Here is a 21971-nt window from a genome sequence, read left to right as displayed (position 1 = left end):
CTCCCTGTTCACACAAGTATACAATACACAAAACAATCCCTTTGTATACACACTACAACAAACACAAAACACTCTCTGTATACACACTGATGCCAGACATGCTTGCTCTCCACATACACTGACAAGTGAATATGACTCTAAAAAATTTGCCAAAACCAAATCCTCCTCCCTGTTAGGGTTGCCACACATGTTTCTAACATCGCTCTACAGAACACAGCAACCAGTTTCACCTTAAATGAACAAAGCATCACTACGGTGTTGGCATGCAGAAAACGTGCTTTCAGTGTGCTGGATGGGCAGCACACTTTATAATCCTCAACATTAAATTTGCATGAGAACAGAACCCACCAAGCAGGAACCCAGGGCTAAACAGGACTACATTTATTGCAAGTATGAAAACGGTAACCCACAATTCCTCATGATGATCTTTCCTTGTGGAAGACTTTGTTCCAGACCTAGTCAGGGAGTCATTTTGAGGGGGGAGCATGCCTCCCTGCGTCACAAAACACACACCTGGACAGGTTTGTGTCAGCGCTGAGTGGCAGCAGGCTAAATGCACGGTACACTCAGAGTGTGCATTAGACCTGGTCTCGTCTCAGTCCAGCCGCTGGAGACCTGGGCTTTGTGGAGAAGTGTGTTTTGGGGAAATTCTGCTGTGTGCCGTTGTGAGCTGTTTGAGATGTGAGCAGTCAGGATATGAAATTTTTCCACTCCATGTCTACAGATTAGACCTCACGAAGGTGTGTCATGCACTGTCTTACTAACAGCACACACACACGCACACACACACACACACAGCCCCTGAACAGAACAGCCGACTGGCCTGAGATGTCCTCCAAAGACACAAACACATCAGGCACAAATGGAGAAATGCAGGGGGCTACCATAAGAAGACAAAGCTATGCCAGAGAAAATGTGTTAAAAAGCCTCAACAGAAAACACAGTGCATGTGAAAATGTCACTCAGGGGTTTAGTTTTGATTGATGGGACTGTTAAATTAACAGTAGAGATACATTGGAGTCAATCAGAATGTACGATAATGATTTATGCATCTCTGTGCTAACCATGTGCATGATGTTTACAAACACTGCTCCCTGTCTGTTTGGCAGCATTGAGTCAATAATGAGAGCATTAAACACAATAAGAGTGAGTGAATGAGGTGACACTGGGCCAGACTAGAGACTGATGGTTTTATTATATGGGTTTCACTGACAAACCACTGACTAAACTCAATGTGCACTCATCAGCAAGCATGGAGCTTAATGCCACTGTACCAAAAACAACTGTGTGTGTGTTCATGTGTGTGTGTGTGTGTGTGTGTGTGTGTGCGCGCGCACATACGTGTGTGTTCGTATATGTGTATGTGTGTGTCTGTTTGTGTGTGTGTGTGTGTGTGTGAGTGTGTGTGTGTGTGTGTGAGAGAGAGAGAGAGAGAGAGAGAGAGAGAGCATGTGCTCGTGTGTGTGTGTGTGTGTGTGTGTAAATGTGTTAAGTATCATCTTTAATTCTCTCTTACCTTTCATTTTCAGCACTCTTGAAGGCTGGGAGAATGTTCCGGAAGCTGCTGTTGCGGTCGAGTTTGGGCTGACTCTTGGTGCGTTTGATGGAGCCTTTCAGTCTGCGGCTCAGGAAGCCCTGTGCAGGAGGCAGGTGGAGCAGGAGAGACAAGACAGAGAATTCAACTCACACAATCAGGCAAAAGCAAAACAACAAAACAACAGGGGAGGACAGAGAGCAAAAAATCTAGATGTATATATTGATTTTCTTCGTTTTTTTTCTCGTGCTGTCTCTCTGGTTCCCTCTCTCTCTCTCTCTTACTGTCCCTTCAGAGAGCTTTCTGCTGTTGTGAGTCTGTGACAGTCACATCTGCTCGCAGTGCACATACAGCTAACGCAGCCGCACTGATGTGAGGCTCCCCTAAGTCCCTGTTACCATGGAAACTGTTGGCTGGCACGAGAGAGAGAGAGAGAGAGAGAGAGAGAGAGAGAGAGAGAAAGAGAGAGGAGGCGAAAAAAACAGCTCCATGTAAATGCAGGGGTTGATGAAGCTCGAGTACATAAGGAGAAGGAGTTGGGCTTGTGTTTATGCAGTGCTGTGCAAATTACAGAGGAGATTAACAACAACTTTTTTTTTTCTTTTTTAAGGACTGGGGCTTGTCTGTGAGGCAGTGAAGCAGTTTACTTGGAAAAACAAAACAAAACAAAACAAAACAAAACAAAAAAAACAGGAAATGGTCCCCTTCCAAGGACAAACCCGCTGGCAAAATTATAGGCCTGGGTAATTAGCACATAACCATTCGCCTAATATACCCAAATTATGGCTTTGTTCATACAATTAAGGCATCTCTTTAATAAAACCTGACAAGCTCTTAATTATGAAACTGCTACTTTTTTCACAGGCAGATCATGGCAGATCCAAATATATGGAGAGAGATCTACCAAGCACCATAAAATGGACAGTCATGCACCTGTCAAGTCTGACAAAAATGCTCCATGCTTCATTTAAACGATCAGCTTACAGAAACCCGTCTTTTACTCAACCCCCCAACACACACACACACACACACGATTTTCTAAAGATAATGTCAGTCTTTGTGTGGTATAACACACTGTCCATGTGCATTCTCTATGCCACGATATTAATACCATGATATTAATGCAGAGTTTACAAGCTCATCTGTGAGGTTTTAAAATGACCCTTTTTGGCTAACAGCAGAACCATCCACTGACTGACTTAAGGATGAAGACACCAGAGAAATTTGCCATGAATCAGAGGCGGGTGCTTACTGAATCCTTAGGAAAAAAAAGAACAAAGTTCTTGGCACTTCTGTCTCGTCGCCTGAATTTTTCAGCACTCTATTTTAGGTGCTCCCCTCCTGTGACATTTGCTGTGCGGCTTACAAGTGGAATAATTCCTCCAGCCTGTCAGAAACGTGGCAAGGGAGAGGTGTTTGATAATGCAACAGTTTAGGCTGGATGTGAGCTCCAGCAGAGAATGAGAGAAACACAGACAGAGAGAGAAAGAGTGGGGGGAGGTGTGAGAGAGGGAGAGGGCAACCGAGAGAGAGAGAGAGAGAGAGAGAGAGAGAGAGAGAGAACAAGAGAGACAGAGAGGGAGGGAACTGTTCCTGTAATTGAGGCCTGGATGGAAGGAGCTGGATGAGGTGAGCTCATATCTCAAACGGTTATAACCAAACTTCATTCTCTGTATGTCAGCGGTGGCTATTTGGGCATTAAGTATGGGCTGAAAGACCTGGATGACTGCCGATATGGATGAGTGCCCATGCGCTCATATGGAGCAGGGCTCACTCCATACACTATACACTCCATACACGTTCATTCCTTTCATCATTCCTCATCTTCTGTTACCTTTTTATCACAGTTCTCATCGATCGCTTGTAGCAGGTATATAACAGTGGAGTCTAAATGTCCACCACAAAAACTTGATGATCAAAACAATGACATTTTTCTCACAACAGGAAGTTATTCGTTGCTGACTCTACACTAAACTCGAGTGATGAGGGCCCCCCCCCCCCAAATCAGTACACATAATTCTGTATGCCAGGCACACTTCTTCAACACTGTAAAAAATTATCTGTTATGATCAAACTCTCTTTCTGTGTGTGTGTGTGTGTGTGTGTGTGTTTGTTTTCTTCATCTTTTTTCTTCTTTTCAAAGTCACTTCCCAGGTTCCAAATTCACAATGCTTAATTATTCAACAACAGAGACTTTTTCATAGCTGCTTTTCACAGGTTACTTTCCTGAGTTCAGTGCTTCAGTGGAAGATGGGAGTACCTTCCTGCCTGCAGACCTTACTTACTGACTTATTCATGTTTAGTTTTATTTAAGCCATTGGTTATAGAATGATCAAGTTTTTCTCATCAGAAATAAAGTGTTTGTTTAACAGTTACCTTGTCCTGTAGCATGTGTTTTCTGCTTTGAGAATGTTATATGTTACTATGTGTTTTATAATACAGACATTCTCATCAGAAAGCCAAAAGCCAAACCAGGTTTTAATGTGATTATGATATGTCATTAGGTTCTGAGATGGATACTGGTAAATTTTGCATGTTGTTTTCTGAAGCGTCTCTCTTGCTGTGGAAACTGTTAAACTGCTTAGAGATCCACACGATGTTCTTTTATGCATCTCAGAAAAGTTCTAAATGAATAATTCCATTTGAGCCATCCGGTTTTTAATGTTTCTGCTTGCATAGTTTCACTTGAGTTATTCCAAATTATGCCTGAATGTCAATAAATGTAATTTCATTATTTTTGGTGGCGAAAGCCTGCGGTACCCCAGAGAAGGAGTCAAATGATTTATGAGGGACATCTCTGTCTTGTTTGGCATCAGGAGTCAGGAAAGGCTGTCCTGGGAAGACCACATCAACTGTGTGTGAGCAAAAACACCACAAAAAAACCCCACTCTGCTTTGTCTGAAAAAACAGTTTACTGCTTTAAAAAATATATTTTCTACATATCAATTTATATTCATAGTCAAATGTTAACTCTTTATCACACTCTAACCTTCATACATCCTTCGTCTGTCCCAGTGCCCAAAGATTCTTTTTTAATATGGAAAATTTTCCCATGTCGGGAAACTTTCCCTGACTGTCAAGAGTATTCTGCTCCTTTAAAGCTCATCCTAAAACGTGAGCTCCCGTCCAAAAAGCTCCTTTTATCTGAGAGGATAGGTGTCAAAACCAAATCCCCTGCTTACACTACAACATTTTTATGCCACTTTTCATATTCACTCTTATAAAACTCAGTATCTGTGAATATGACTGTAAAACTCAACCAGAGCGAGAAAATATTAAACTCCACAGTGGAATAATTTACACCTTCATCTAAAATGATCCATCTCACAAACAATATCCAAAGCAGTTATAATTCTCACATTTATTCCAATCAGTATGTAACTGCCCCCTGACCTCTCTGCTCATATAATTTTTCTTTTATTCTTGTTAAAGTTTTTTATTTAAGATTTTTTTGTTTGTCTTGTGTTTAGGAATTATAACAAATCTCTGTAATGGTACAGATTACGTACGACATGCACGATGACCTCCCTAATGTATCCGGAGGTGTTTGTGACAGGGCCGTGACTTGCAGTTTTTTTTTGATCTGTTTATAATTTGTTTACTTGTGCATACTGCTTTTGCACCAAACACACGAGCCATACTAAACTGACTGATATTTTGTCTTCCATGTGTACTCCTGCTGGCTCCCTTTGTCAGAACCTTAGTTTGTTTTCCTCTGAGAGAATCTCCACAAGTCCTCTCTCTCTGCTGCTTCAGCTGCACTCTTTTCATGCGTATCTGTTTATCACACAGCACTCGTTTCTCCTTCACTTCTCTTTTTTATCTCCATACCTCGTCCCTCTCTTCCCTCTGGTGTCAAGCCAGATCCATCAGCTTTACGTCCATGGCTGTCCTCCACTTTGTTTCCCCGACAAAGCAACTCTTCTGTCTGTTATTTTAGCTTGAATCCCTCTCTCTCTCTCTTTCTCTCTCTCTCTCTTCGATCGCCCTTGCTGTCTTTTCTCCCTGTTGTGCAGACCCTGAAGGACCCTTTTTTTTTGGTTTCTCAGCAGTCAGTATTAGACTGCCTCACAGACTCTAGCGGAGGGGGTGGGGTGGGGTTCATCTCTGGCACTGTTTATATCTGATTTTTTTCTCTACCTCAGTGCTCTGTGTTTGGTTTTTCCAACCGTTTCTCCTTCACACAAAACAATTAAAAGCTCCAGTTGTACAGCTTGTAGCTGTAATCTCTCTCAGATGGGATGGTGGTAACAGCTAGAGGTATAGGGTGTCTGTCCTTTGTTACAGGTACAGAGTATGTGTCCTTTGTTACAGGCACAGGCTGTGTATAGGTACAGGGTGCCCTTCCAACAGGTCACATGAGGACTGAGGGTCTTTACAGTGAGGTCATTAAACTGTACCTGCAGAGTGCTCATGATGTACCTCCTCCATCAGGAGGAGTTAGACTCATATTAAAATTTCTTCTGCAGACATCTCCGCTATGAGAAAAGGAACTCACTGCAACTTCCCTCCTACCGCTCTTAAAAGTGTTTTTAGAGCTTGCTTTTTCTTTTTTTTTTCTCTCTGATAACCCTGACAGAACAAAATGCTCCATTCAACTAATCAATGCAAAGCGACAATGCACCTGACTGTGCCTTGGCATGGAGGAGAAAACAACCCCTCTCTCTCAGTCTGGATGATGACAGCTACAAAAACCTCTGACTGAGGCTTGGGTCTGTCACTGAACTTCTGTTACATGACTAAACCTGATCCAGGATCAGCAAAAAAGAGCTTTAAGGCATTTAATGTTGCTATGGGGCTGGGGGAAAGTCTTGCTTGACTGGACAGTGTTCTGATCCTAAGATGTAAAAGAACAAGGCCTGAGGCCGGATCACAAATCCTGCCACGATCCTGATGATCACGGCTCTCTCTCCGTGTGTGTGTGTGTGTGTGTGTGTGTGTGCATCTGTGTGTGTGTCATCAGCTAACACGGTTTTGAATTTCCCACTGGGAAATCAGACTGGGCTGCTCCTCACGGTCGGCTCTCCCACTGCCCTCCCCTGCTCCCTCTGCTCCTACAAGCTCCCGTTCCTCCTCAATTACCATGGCTCCTATTCCTACACAAAGTTTTACACAGTTCAAAACAGCGGGACTCCCTCAAAACTCACAGAGCGACCACACGGATATATGACTAACAAGCCAAAAATGTCCATATGTCAAAGTCACTGCTCATTTGACTGGTTTAAACTGTGAACTAAATTGGCTTGTTTAGATCCTATTGGCTAAGCAGCATGATACAAAAAATGTTATGGCCCAAATCTAGAGACAAAATCATAAAGTGACACATCAGATGTTTTACTATTTTTACTGACAGTAAAGCGAATGCTAGCATATAATACCCATTGAAAACAAATTCACTGGAGCTAACAGGCCTGTTACTGTTGATAGACTGAGAAAACAAAACAGATGATATAGTCTTCTCGTAATCCATCTCTTTCTGCCGGAAAACAAAAATCAATCCATAATTATTCATCTGACAGGTACATCTGCATGGTAACCATAGCAACCAGAGTGAGCAGCACGCGTGATATCGTGTGACTTCAGGGAAGAGAACGGTGAGAGATCTGCAGCTGTGTGTAAAGCTGTTTTCGGACGGAGTGCGAACAACCGTAATGAACAACCATCACACTAAAACAAATAACTCACATCACATTCACCATCACATTCCCACATTATTCACAATCATGATTCATACTGCAGTGTAGGATAAAGAAGAGGAAGAATATGATTATGACGATGATGTTCTATCTAGGGGCTAAAAGCAATGGGGGGGGGGTATTACTGGTATTACTGGTATCCATGGCTTTCCCACTCAGAATGCATGCTCTCTCTCTCTACCAAAAGGACACAGTTAAAAAAAAACAAAACAAAACAAAACAAAAGTTGGTATGTGGCAAAGAGCCCAGACATACAGACTGGACAAAGACCCAAATGGCCTCGACACAGCTGTCCTCCACAAGTCCCGCCAAAGCACAGGGTCCTAACAATTACAAACCTGCTCACCAGGTAATATATCTAACTTTTTATTTTCCATATGTTTGTTTGTTGTTTTGTTTCATTTTGTCTTGTTTTGTTTGTTTTTGCAACTCAATCAAAGCTGTACTGCTCTCAGTAAAAGCTCTGGATGACAGTTCAGGGCATGTAAGTAATCTCTGAGCGGAGTGTGGCAGTGTGTCTATCCTGCCCCTCCCTCTGGGCTTTCTAAACACTTTTTTTTTCTCTTTTTAAAGTGGTGTCATTAACCTCACGCATGGATCTTCTGGTCTGGAACCATGTAGAGCACACAGGGTTAGAATTTATGTCATCTTATTCTCTTTATGTGAATGAGTGATGACTGAAACAGTGCTTTCACACACACACACACACACACTCTAACACACCGACAGTGACCTTCTGAATGCACTCTGAGCGCTTAACACACGGACACTGAGCTGGAGTCATTTAGTGACATATATGAAAATGAATTACAACCAATATCACATGTACCACATATGACACTGTTAAGTAGACTGGTGTAACAGGAGTAATATATGAGATCTGTATGTGCATTTTGTTACACGCTCACACACACGCACACACACACGCACACGCATGCATGCACGCACACACACACACATACACACAGTTCTGTGCTTGTAAGAAAGTAAAAGATGATTGATTTGTGGTAAACAGATAGAATAGAGTAAAGTTTTCAAAGTGTATGAGATAGAGATGTCCAAAAGACAACCCTTTTTCTTACGCGTCATGCATGTAAAAAATCATCCCAGCACATTCTTTGAGCAGAGCTGAGTGAAGTCTTACCGTGACTTTGAAGGGGGTGGAGGAAGCGGCTGGCTCCAGGGACGAGGGGATCTTGTCCATGGCGCTGCCGGGCATGCTGCGTCTGCGGCCCGCCCGCTCTGTGGGCGACTCTGCGACAGACAGACCAGACACTCAGAGCTGAACAAAACCACACGCAACACGCTTTTAACCTTTAATAACCACCGCAAAATCAACGGATACCAAACATTTACGTTACATTGGTTACGTTACAATGTTGCCAATCTTCTTGTTTGAAAAATACAGGGAAATGCTGCTGGCCAATTATTACTTTTTAAAATTTAAACTTAAAACTTAATAGTGAAAATTCTCTCATCAACCTTCAGTGTACCTCATACAGAGGAACACAAAGAAATGATCTTGGTGAGATGAGCGTTGTCCATAGATACGAATATGAAAGGATGGGTGGTTATGGGTCTCTAACTTCATATCCTCCTCATATAAATTTCATATGTGTGTATTTCATGTCTGCTTGACTGGTACTCCTAGTGAAATACAGTTAATGTCAAGCACAACAGCCTAATTAAAAAACTGGGATAAGACTGTTTCACAAATGTTAGTTACACATGTATCTGTCATTAAGGAGCAGATGGCCGAGGCTGCCTTTAAATAAGCTCGTCAGTGATTTGCCATGCTACACACGTCTTTCTCTTTGTCTATGCAGGAGACTGAGAGAGAGAGAGAGAGAGAGAGAGAGAGAGAGAGAGAGAGAGAGAGAGGGAGAGAGGAGGAGAACAAGTGTTTGCACAGAAAACAAATGAGAAACTGTGTGCAGCCAAGCTGAAAGACGAGTTGTATGAAATTCATCCTCTTTCACTCACTCAAATAGCCCTCTCCCTCTGTTTCTGATACCCCCTGCCCCCCCCCCCCCCCAAGTCTCTCTCTCTCTCTCTCTCTCTCTCTCTCCCTCTCTCTCTCTCTCTCTCTCTCTCTCTCCCTTTCCTTCTCTTGCTTCACAGTCTGGATCCGCTCAAACTTGGTAAGACAGAAAAAAAGAAAAGTGTCAGTTTTTTTTTCTTCGCTTGACTGATGTTTCACTAGAAAAGATAGTTCTCTAATAAGACACAGAATCTCAGAGTTTGTTATCTCTCTCTCTGTTTCTCTCTCTCTCTCTTTTTCCCCTGCTCTCTCTCTTAGTTTCTCTCTGTCTCTGTCTCAGTATATGTGAATAACTGTTCACAGAATTCTATGTCTTGCAGAATCTTTTAAAATGATTTTAATGTTGTTTTTAGTTGGATGGAATTGGTTGTTTGAATCACACAATTTAAAAGCAGCATTCAGAACAGCAGACCCTTCTGTTTAAACACACAATCTTTTATTTGTTTGTTTTTCAAATCAAAAGCCAAACTGACAAGGGTTCAAGTGAGGAAAAAAAAAAGATAAAATCATATTCTTGTAATAAACTGCTATTCGGTTGTTTTGTTTGGAGGCAAAACAAGCCGCATTCTGACGCTTCTCACAAATATCCAGACTCCAAGCACACGGGGCTGGATTTCACTCGGATATTGATTTGGATGCGAGAGGAAAAAGCAGCTGCAACAGAGCAGCAGGTTACATATCACTTTCTTTCCCGGTGAGTAAGATCTTTCTATTATCAGAGAAACGTCTGAAATAATTTAACATTAACATCTCCCAAGCCGTTTTCTTCAGCAGGACCAAAAACACAGAGCTAAGGAGACCCAAGATTCAAACTGTCAAGACACTGTTTTTTTTTTTTTTTTTTATCTGACTATAATTTACATGCACGTAAAAAAGGAGGCTTGCCAAGCAGTGTGGAAAACAAGGCTGATCTGAGTTTTAGACTGAAGAGAAGATACTGCAAAGCAGCTCCACACCAAGAAAGCACAAAAAAAAAAAAGAAAAATGTAAAAAAACAAACAAGAGAGGACATAGAGACTGAATGCTGTCAAAAAAGGTCAACCCGACATCTATAAAAAAAAAACAAAAAAACCCAACACTAGGTCAGAATTCTAGAGTCAGCTAACACTTTTTAGCTTGTCGCGAAAAATCTTCTTCTCTGTTCAGTCTTTTTTTCAGTGGCTCCTGCTGAAGATGATGAGTCCAAACAAACGAGACACGAGAGGTAGACTTTCTCTTTCTGTATCTTAGACACGTGGGTCTAGGACTCTTCTTTCTTAAAATGTCCTTTCCGTGTCACTGACACCTAAACGCTGTCATAAGAGGTTAGAGACTCAGTAAGAGTCTATTATAAACCTCATATATCTGAAATGACCGACTGCACGGAGACATGATGCCTTTTTGTGAGGTACTAAAATAACGTCAGATACAGTTTTAGTGAAATGTCAAACAAACATCACTGTCTTGTGCTTCTGAATAAGATGACACTGAATGAGGTGTCTGCTTGTGTGTCCCTTATTCATGATTAATATGACTTCACATGCAGGTTACCTGATTGAACACACACAACATGACAAACACAGATAACATACACGACATGACAAACACAATCACGCTGTCAGCAGCTCAGAGCTGTTTTTCTCTACTGCTTCATTTTAACAATACAACATACTGCCATTTTCTCCAATGAGGACCACACTGTTCACGCCTGCTTCCATTTCTGTATCCTCCTCCTTCTCTCCTTTCTCTCTTTCTTTCTTCCTGTGTATGTATGTATGTATGCATGTATGTATGTATCTATCTCTCTATCTATCTAGCTAACTACACACACACACACATACTCACATATAAAATGCACAGACGCACATGCAAACACAGCTGCACCAGAGGAGAGTGACTTTGTTCACAGCAGCAGGTAAGGTGAGCTCCTATGTCATCTAAGGTAACCTGTGATACCACTATTTGTTTAGGAATGAGAATATAAAGCCCAAGAACGAAAAGATGTGAGATGTCAGACGAATTCAAATCCCACTTTGAATTTCTCTGTATAAATGAAAGTAGATATGTATTTTAATGCACTGTCTTACCCTTGCTGTATATGTGAGTGGTATTAAACTAAACCCATTCTGGCACTGGTCCCATACTTTAGAGAGCATGGTCATTTTGCATTAAGGGTGACTGGACAAGATTTGGCATGGGGAAAAGCTGCGGTTTTTGGAAAGAGATTATCCTGGGGGAATGAGAAGAGCTTGGATGAGTCCTGGTGAATCAACAGTGTTTTTCCAGGAGCAGAAGGAGAGCCTCACTGTTCCCTCAAACTGACACGGCAGGAGCCAAGGTCCAGAGGCCCTGTGTTTCCCTCTGATCTGGACAACCGGAATGTTCACAAGAGGAAAAAGGGGATTGGGGTTTCTCATTGATCTATGTTTCATTCTTTGCTATCACAAAAAGGGTCATACTTAACAGCCAGGCAAATATGTTCAGACTTCATTTTGAAATGTTAAATCCGTAACATTCAAAATGCACCTCTTTTTTTTTAAGAGGACATGGAATAAACCACTTTGAGAAGGACACACCCTTAACCTGGGCACTTCATTAGGAATACAGTACCAAGGTTCCAGTCAGACTGACCCGCTGTGCTCGAACTCCTTATGGTTCTGTCTGATATTTGTGTGAGGCAAACATAATGACAGGGTAGCAAAGTTGGCAAGAACCTGTGAGAGTAAAATTGTTGCCTCTTCCCACTTTCTGCAAACAGTCTTTTCATTGCTCTCCTCCGTCAAAGCTCCCCTAAAACACAGCCCTGCACAGCCAAAGGAAGCAGGCGCATTGAGGGCACTGCTCCCCCTAGTGGTTAATTTTCCAATCTTGGTTAAGGTGAAAAGACAGCAAATGAATGCCTGATTTTTTTTCTCATATCAATCAAGAGCAAAGCACAGAGGAACATGAATCTGGACTAATCCACAGCACTAAAACTCTGTTACACAACAGAACCATACTCACTGAACTCTGGTATTAATGTAGCACATCACCTCCACCAGTCAGAGCTGGGATATCACTACCGCAGACACTGCAGTGGATACCAGTTTGAGTGTACCTGGACACCAGTTTGAGTGTGGCTGAACACCAGTTTGAGTGTGCCTGAACACCAGTTTGAGTGTGCCTGGACACCAGTTTAAGCGTGCCTGCACACCAGTTTGAGTGTGCCTGCACACCACTTTGAGCGTGCCTGAACACCACTTTGAGCATGCCTGAACACCAGTTTGAGTGTGCCTGGACACCACTTTGAGCATGCCTGAACACCACTTTGAGTATGCCTGTACACCACTTTGAGCATGCCTGAACACCAGTTTGAGTATGCCTGGGCACCAGTTTGAGTGTGCCTGGACACCACTTTGAGCATGCCTGAACACCACTTTGAGTATGCCTGGACACCACTTTGAGTATGCCTGAACACCACTTTGAGTATGCCTGGACACCAGTTTGAGTGTGCCTGGACACCAGTTTGAGTGTGCCTAGACACCAGTTTGAGTGTGCCTAGACACCAGTTTGAGTGTGCCTGGATACCAGTTTGAGTATGCCTGAACACCACTTTGAGTATGCCTGGACACCAGTTTGAGTGTGCCTGGACACCAGTTTGAGTGTGCCTAGACACCAGTTTGAGTGTGCCTGGACACCAGTTTGAATGTGCCTGAGACTGGCAGACTGGAGGGCTTAGACTTGATTACCTTGATTAACCTTTCCAGCCAAATGTTTCTAACTTACCAGGCACGAGATTTTGGCTTGAAAATGTCTTCTTTTAAGTCAAACCAGGTTGAAAAATGGCAGTGGCTAGACTGTATGATGGAGAGTGATTGAGTTGCATGCTTTTTATGTAATATAGTCAACAAAGGGAGGACTACATACAGCACTTCTGTGTAGAGAGGGTTTGACACAAAAATGCAATACAGTTTTGAATTTAAAGTAACGCAGAGTAATTTAGAATTTCTCCAGCCTAATGACTCCACTTTGTGACGCTGTGTGACTCAGCGCTGGAAGTGAGGTAGACAATGGTATTACACATAAAAGAAATTTTTCCTTTTCCTTTTATAAAAAAATTCTTTTTAATAAACCATCTTTTTAGTCCTGTCACGTCCCAGCTTCACTGCCTACCAGTTCCATCTATCAGAGCTCTGCTTCTCCAACTTTCTCAACACTGAGTCAGTGCATTGAGTCATCAAGTTCACCTATTTCTAGTTTACATTACCATTTATTCATTTACAGACATTGTTATCCATAGCAACTAACGAATGAGGCAAAAATAGAATCCAAACATGTAGCCACTGAGGAGCTGCCTGTGGCATTAGTGCTGTGGCTAGGTTCAGTATCAGACCAGATACAATTGCAAGTACAGTTGAAGGAAGTAAAGGAGTAAACCACAGACAAATACAGGTAGAAACTGTGCTAATGAACAGAGGGCTACAGAAGTGCAAGTGGATGAAGCAATGCTAATAGTTGGGATGTTATGAACAGCAACCAACAAAACAGCCAAACTACCACAATAACAACAAATGACCAAACACCCAAAACAGCCAAATGACAAAAAACAACCAAACAGCCAAAACAGCCAAACAGCCAAAATGTCCAAAGATCCAAAACAGCCAAGAACAGCCAAAACAGCCAAAACAGCCAAACAACTTGTTTGCTAAGTGTCTGAGCCTGTTTTGTGTCTCTCATGCCTCTGACTGCCTGTGTCATAAGATTTCTGGTTTATTTCCCTCTCTCGAGTATTGTATTGTCTCTGATAGACCCATTGCTTATGAACTGAACTCTGGCCTGTGTTACTGAGTGGTCCTCCACCTTTCCTCTGATAGACCTGTATCCTGTGTGCCAAACCCTGTCTGTCTGGGACCTCCTTTTGGAAAGTGGATTTATTAAAAAGATTACTCCTGTCTTTTGACAAAGTGAGACTTCCCACATGTTGCTATTTCTGTTGCAGAAAAACATGCAAGGTTACTTTCTGTCTTAAAGGACAAGGTTAAAGAATCACACACCCAAGCAGACATATATTTTAGGAGATGCCTTTTTTCATTATTTATGGAAGAGATGCAAATTTCATGTTTAGATAAACTGGCAAAAATTAATTTGAGTCAGCGCGCTCGGGGTGTGGCACAGCAGGGAAAAAAGGCCAGTCCAGTACCGGTGCTTGTCTGGCCTGGGGTCTGGCTGGGGTATCCACACAAACACAGCCTTCAGGGGTGGGAGGCTGCCCATGTCTCCCCTTCACCAGTCAGGACACCGGGTTAGTGGCACGCAGAGCTGGGAGGAAAAAGTTCCGGAAAAGTTCTCTGCAGTCTGGTGAAGAGAAGTGGTCTGTGACCTGAGGAGCCAGGTGGTAGTGTCTATGGGCCTCTCCAACACTGACATGAGGGGTGTGGAAATGATGGGAAACAGGAACACAAGGGAATTGGCTACTACTAAATTGGGGTGGAAAGAAACAAGCTTAGTCAGCACTTTGAGTGTCAGTTATTGTCTAGCTCCCTAGTGGTAGAAAAGAAAACAACCAACAAAAGCCATGAAACAAAACAAAACAAAACAAAACAAGCAAACAATCAAACAAACAGACAGACCAACAAAAACCATCCAGATTAGAGGGAATTCAGTGATGGAAGTGAGAAAATATTAACCATTTTAAAGAACAGAACTGCTGGAAAAATAAGGCTGTGATAAAAACAGATGGGTTTGGCGTGAGACCAAAAGTCGGGGATTACCTGGCCAGAAAATGTGAGTCATCAATTCTCAGCGCAAGCCCTAATTTCAGCTTTTATTTTCTACTTTCTCTGCCCTTCCCGAATTGGCCAATTTTCTTTCAAACCATTTCTCAAAAGGAGCGCAATTTATTTATTGGTAGGAAAAGACAAGTGAGTTATGCTAGATGCAGGTTAATAAATTCCAGCCCGAATGTGAGGCACAGTAACCAACCATCCATCAGAGAAGGACGGCACACATGCACACCTCCATCAGTCTATCACAGACGCACACGCCCAGGCTGCACAGGGGAGGGAAGTGCAAGTGTATATGATTCTCCCCGCGATCATTCAGGAGGCGCTGGTGCTCCCGGGAAATGTGTGCCCGACTTCATTCTCTTATTTAGCTATAAATTCTGGTGATAATTCAAACCTAACTCATTCTGCCGTAATCGAAAAGGCACTGCCCCTCCAGAGGGATAGGCCCAATTAGTCAGGTCTGCCAACAATGAGGCTATGCTATTGGAGCAGGACAATGTCAATCAGCAAACAGATCCTGGCACAATGGCATTTTCCATAGCCTTCCTCATCACTGCTCTGAGAGTAGAGGCAGCGGTGGACACACACTCTTACACTCTCTCTCTCTAATGACTTACATCATAACAAATGTAAGAATAACAATCTGACCCTAACCCAACCCAAAGCACTCTTTCACACTGTAGTTAACAACATTCACTTTTATTTTTAATTTTTAAAAATATAAATTTTTAAAAAGAGAGAGAGTGTGTGTAGAAAGTGTGTAACCAACTTAATAATCAGTGCAATTAAGGCGTTTTCTTTAGACAAGATTCAATAGACCTTGTCAGAAAGTCTTGTCTCTTAAAAAAACTCCACTCTTAAAGAAAGCAATCTGCTTTAGCATAGCCTCACTAGCATTGCTCCCTTCTCTGCTGTGTAAAGGTCAGGAGTTTCCATGGGCCTTAAGCTCCCATTGGTTCAGGTGCAGGAATGTGACAGGAGCCATTTCTTTCCACTCTGAGCTACAAGACTTCAAAAATCCACTCTCTTTCAGCCCCTCCCACCCTCCCTGTCAATCAAACTGTCCAAACTCAGCAACATGCAGCTTGTCAATCAGATACACTCCCACTCGGAATTGACCAATCAGGAGGCAAACAGCTGAGTAAGGCGGGGCGCGAGAGGCAAGGAGAGAGAATGGAGAGAAATACGGAGATGACTGAGGGATGCAAGCTGAGCTGGGTTAAGGCGAGAGGATGACTTCTGAACCCGGCTTTCTGCAGTATCATAAGATTGCACTTGGGTGCAGCTGAGAGAGGCAACTTGGAACAAATGCAAATATGCAAAAACTGTCCCACAGTCAAGGAAGTCATTATCAAAAACAATATGTGAGGGAATGCATATAAAAAAACCCCCAGAATTACCCATCCAACACTGCCTGCAAGGCCCTGTACTCCAGACAGCATCATAATGGAATAGTTATGGTTTGTTGAGACTAACAGACGCTGCGTGTCCAAGCCAGAGTGACAGGATAAATGCTTCAAGATATTTCCGTAGTAACTATGCAGTTCTCAAATGCTTCCACTGTCATTTTCATACATTAATAACAGACAGACAAGATCTGTCAAACTTTTTAACAGGAAAAGTGAAAGAAAAAAAGACCGGCAGTGACTGCCGCTTTCACACGGAATTACGAAGCCCTGCAAAGACTAAATGTCAAAAGTTAAAGGAAACAGCTAAAAGCCAGTCTCTTTAACCTGTCATCAAAGAGTCTTCTTAGGAGTGCCTACACGCTGTGGAGATGACAACCTCTTTGAGGTTTCCCGCTGGAATTTCTGAGGCCATAAGATTCCTTCTCAGACACAGCCTGCGCTCTATGGAAGACCCAGACGCCTCAGCTTTTAACCGCCCTGGCCTAACAATGTTCTAAGAGTGGACCATGACAACTCTCGGGAGACTGACCCTCAGAAATCTCCTTTATCTCATCTCCAGCGGTGCCAGACAAGTCCTCTAAAACTGCACATCCTCCACTCCACATTCAACTGGCCCAATGCTGAAATCTGTTTATCTATCCTTCCCTTTTCGAAGAGCAAAATGAACATCAGTGCTTTTTCTTGTTTTAAATATAATGCAAAAAGATGAAAAAAAAAGACAGCAGAGGGTCAGTGGTAAAAAGGTTTTGAAAATGCCCTGCGCGTCCCGAAACATTAAATATAAAAACATTACAGAGATTTATGTAATGAGATTATGTTTATCCATTTTTTGCCCTAGACTGAAATGTGTATTATGACTGAAATCCTATTTGCTAAAAAGAAATGAGAAAAATACAGTTCAAACTGTCCCGTGGCATTCAGAAAAAGCTTACGATCACCACTCAGCTGTCACAGTGAATACCCCCCCCTCCCCCTCTCTTAACAGTGTATGCTAGTCCAGTTTGTTTTGTCGCGTTTCTGCCGAATTTCCATCAGTGCTGTTTTGTGGATCAGAGCCTTTGTGAAGACGTTCAGCGAATGAGTTTTTTACAGCCTCGTAACATTCATCATCCTGCCAAGTCACGACAGTTCTGAATAAACAGCTAGGAATAGAATTCTTTCATTCAAAGAGAATAAATACACATTGGCCCATCTCTGGCCTTGATGATTTTAATGATTTCTTCATTATGTCATGGAGTGCTTTGCTGCTAATTTACGACAAAAAAAAAAAATGTTATGAAACTGTTCCCCTTGTAAAGCATTAGCAAGATTAATTATCAGTAAGTTTGACCCAGCCTTGATCACATTTTGTGCTCTGTTTCATTAAAGTAGTCTGATTCAGTACTGGCCATATTCTCCCTTCACAGTTCTCACTTTATGACATGTGGTGAAATCATGTGAAGGCTGTCACTCCAAACGACCAATCCAGTCACAATGCCAATCCCACAGTATTTAACATGTTGTCAGAGTAAGAATGGACACACAGGTTGACTTAGGTTTAGCTATGGTATTCCGTTCAAAAAAGGCAAGAGACAACCAGTCAAAAAGCTGGTTTGATCTCTATGAGACAGCAGTTTTACCTTATCTTACCAAGGACTGCCTGCAGAGAGCATCACACACTTAAAGAAATGAATGCTGGGAGAGGAACAAAGCAAGGTCACCACAGCAGGGCCCCTTTGTTAGAGAGCATTCAGGGCCCCTTTGTTAGAGAGCATTCAGGGCCCCTTTGTTAGAGAGCATTCAGGGCCCCTTTGTTAGAGAGCATTCAGGGTGTAGTTTGTTAGAGAGCACTCAGGGTGTAGTTTGTTAGAGAGCACTCAGGGTGTAGTTTGTTAGAGAGCATTCAGGGTGTAGTTTGTTAGAGAGCATTCAGGGTGTAGTTTGTTAGAGAGCATTTCAGGGTGTAGTTTGTTAGAGAGCACTCAGGGTGTAGTTTGTTAGAGAGCATTCAGGGTGTAGTTTGTTAGAGAGCACTCAGGGTGTAGTTTGTTAGAGAGCATTCAGGGTGTAGTTTGTTAGAGAGCATTCAGGGTGTAGTTTGTTAGAGAGCACTCAGGGTGTAGTTTGTTAAAGAGCATTCAGGGCCCCTTTGTTAGAGAGCATTCAGGGTGTAGTTTGTTAGAGAGCATTCAGGGTGTAGTTTGTTAGAGAGCACTCAGGGTGTAGTTTGTTAGAGAGCATTCAGGGTGTAGTTTGTTAGAGAGCACTCAGGGTGTAGTTTGTTAGAGAGCATTTCAGGGTGTAGTTTGTTAGAGAGCATTCAGGGTGTAGTTTGTTAGAGAGCATTCAGGGTGTAGTTTGTTAGAGAGCACTCAGGGTGTAGTTTGTTAAAGAGCACTCAGGGTGTAGTTTGTTAGAGAGCACTCAGGGTGTAGTTTGTTAGAGAGCATTTCAGGGTGTAGTTTGTTAGAGAGCACTCAAGGTGTAGTTTGTTAGAGAGCATTCAGGGTGTAGTTTGTTAGAGAGCATTCAGGGTGTAGTTTGTTAGAGAGCATTCAGGGTGTAGTTTGTTAAAGAGCATTCAGGGCCCCTTTGTTAGAGAGCATTCAGGGTGTAGTTTGTTAGAGAGCATTCAGGGTGTAGTTTGTTAGAGAGCATTTCAGGGTGTAGTTTGTTAGAGAGCACACAGGGTGTAGTTTCTTGGAGAGCATTAGTAGGCTATAGCTAGACTGGTAATATGGGTGGCAGGATTGTTTCAGAGAGAAGATAATCAGGTTAAATTCATTTAAAGCTTTTTCACCACTAAAATTTCTATAATTTACTGAAAAAAAACCCTGCACTGTTTACTTAACGTTTTCTGTAAATTTCCTCAGGATGAATTGACAGGGGCCAGACTCTTTCACTGTCTGTTTTTGTATGTGCGATTTTGTGTAAGGAAGTTACAGACAAAGCTGAGGGCACAGCAAACATATTTAAAAATGCAAACAAAATTGGGTCTGGCACAATAAATACGCTATATTGAACCAAATTCAATTCAGCTAAATGGAGGTGCTGAATGGAATCTGCGGTCAAACACACAGAGCGTAGCGTATGCGTCAGTGACAGAAATGAGTGTAGCTGAAAGGAATCTGTCCCCGGAGGCCATGATGAGAGGAAGGCCTCACTCTGAGCATGCTCTGACTGTGAACTCTAGCCCAGTCAGTACATGCTTTGCACCAAATCAAAACACAAACAATGTCGCTCGACTCGCACGCATTTTTTCACTCTCCTTATCATTTTAAGGGAATTTAAAGTGCAAGTAAATCACTGGGTCTGTGGCTTATGACAGTGTTACACTTTATAATCAGGAGAAAAGTTACTTCATAATTAAAAGGGAAGAAGAGAAAAATTCGACTACGATGAGGTATGTTGACTGGTGTTGTTTGACCTCCTCTCTTAACATGGTTACACAACAATCCCTGGGTTTTGGGTACTAAGACAAACACACACCAAGGACATGACCACTTATCTCTAACAGACCCGCACTGCATTGTAATGCAATAAAATTTGAAGAATCTCTGTTGAAAAAAAAAAAAAAAAACACCCTGTGCTTTCAGTCGGTTACATTAAATCATTGTTCCTGGAAAAAACCCTAACAGATTAAAGTTTATAACGCTGTCACTTAAATAACTCTGCTAGTTAAGATAATGATCATACCCCTAAACTCTGACCTAAAAGAGTTACCTCAACACCCTTTTAGCTTTTTCCCTTCTAAGTGGGGGTGGTTTTTTAAGGAGCATGCCTTGTACAGAGAGCATGTGGAGCAGGGTCGCTACACTCTGTGCATTCCCCCAAAAGCCCAAAGCATTTAACTCCCAACCAACTGTGTCCTGAAACACCACACAACTCCTACACCACTTCAGACAAAAAGCCCAGGAGGCTTCCACACGGCCAGCACCTTGACTGCATCTCGCCCCTCAGCTCTCAAACCAGAGTCATTACTGACTTTGACTTGATTTACAAGCTGTCTGGAATGTAAATTTACACCATGTGTTCATTCTTTGTGTTAGTAAACCTTTCGTAAAAGAGGAAAACTACTACTAACTGCCATGAATACAGTTTCACTCTCACTACAGCTCCCTGGAGCCACAGACAATGCGTATCAGATATCAGATTACCACAACACATTCCAGACAAAATACCAAACCCAGTGTTTCACTGTAAGCACACTGACAGACCACTAAGTGTGACAAACTTTTCAACCTCTATAGGTAAAGGATATTTCAAAACAGCAATAACTATCATTCACAAGTGTAAGTATTACAAGTATAACTCCAAGTGTGGTTTTATTACATAACAGGATCTGGTAAACAGAAGGTGCAGTTACCCCTGCCGGTAGCTCGGGTTCGACTCCGTGAGTGACTCCGTTGTCTGTGCAGTCTGGTCCGGCCCAGGAGCCTGGAGTAGTACGACCTTCTTCCCAAAGCTTTTCTCACGGTGCTTGACATGTCCCCAAATCAATCACTCTCTCTCTCTCTCTCTCTCTCTCTCTCTCTCTCTCTATCTGTTTCAGCGCTGTGCTTCCTGTCTCTCCTCAGAAGCACACACATCAAAAAGAACTTTAAAAAAAAGAGTCAACTTTACAGTGTCCTGCCACGCTGCTGTGAACCAAAGACTCATCTCTGGTTCAGACAAAGAGCCATCTCACATCTCATGTTCAAGAGAGTGCTATGCAGTTCCTGCAAGTCCAAACTACTCCCAAGTTAGTGAGGGACAGGGCAGACAGAGAGAGGGTGAGAGAGAGAGAGAGAGAGAGAGAGAGAGAGAGGGAGGAAAAGAAGAAGAGGCAGGAGCAGAAAAAAGTCTTCTCGTGGCTAAATATGTTTAGAATGGAGACAGACATTTGACGCAGTTCTGAATGTTGGTACTAGCCGTGTATCTATGCTGAAGGCTCCAGGCACTGTGATGTTAATGAAAGTCATGGGAGATTCTCTATCAAACATGTCTATCATACTGCGCACGCATGAGGCTTCCCTGTGTGTATGCAAAGTTAGGACTTGCTGTTTTGCCTATATGAGCATTAAAGGGAAGCAGGGAAAAGACTACACCGTTTCCTGCATTCAGTTCTTTATTACCAAAGCAACACAGTTTTATATCAACAGTAGGTTCACTCTACCTGATAATATATTCAACTGTTTGTTAACAATTTTTTTTTTCCCCTGCTGTTCCAGTCAGTGATCATGTGGAAACTGAAAAAATAACAGTCAAAGAGAATGAAGACACTGTTGAATGAACACATCTGTAAAGTCTAATTGGTTTACAGAGGAGCAAACATTGTTACGGCAGGAGGTCAGAAATCATGATTATATAAAAATAATCTCCTCGTATCCTTCCTTTTCCTTTTCAGATGGCATTAACTGTGCAGTGTCTTCCTCAGCAGAGATGGCCCAGTCTACCAGTCTGGGTAGAGGAGAGGAGACTTTGTCTTTCAGCTCTGCTGGATGACCATACAGCCAATCAGTCTTTTTTTATTTCATTTTTTTTAAAGAAAACCCATGTTATTCTTTCAAAAGTAATAAACCGTTTTGT

At 42.4% G+C, this 21971-nt stretch overlaps 1 protein-coding gene across 3 annotated transcripts in view; it reads right to left on the bottom strand.

The window, feature by feature from the left end:
* Positions 1-8484, bottom strand: part of dab2ipa (DAB2 interacting protein a) — a 50617-nt gene extending 42133 nt beyond the window's left edge. For all 3 annotated transcript variants that reach the window (XM_030772671.1, XM_030772679.1, XM_030772687.1), the window contains exons 1-2: positions 8375-8484; positions 1517-1635 (exon numbers count right to left, since the gene is read on the bottom strand). In XM_030772671.1, coding sequence (XP_030628531.1) covers positions 1517-1635; positions 8375-8449 — 194 coding nt within the window. In that variant the 5' untranslated portion in view covers positions 8450-8484. The remainder of the gene's footprint in view (positions 1-1516; positions 1636-8374) is intronic.
* Between the last annotated feature and the right edge of the window lie 13487 nt (positions 8485-21971).

Source organism: Chanos chanos, chromosome 1 (assembly GCF_902362185.1).
Source record: "Chanos chanos chromosome 1, fChaCha1.1, whole genome shotgun sequence".
NCBI lineage: Eukaryota > Metazoa > Chordata > Actinopteri > Gonorynchiformes > Chanidae > Chanos > Chanos chanos.
Note: the sequence above shows the minus strand (reverse complement) of the source record. Positions and strands in the feature narration are given on the sequence as shown.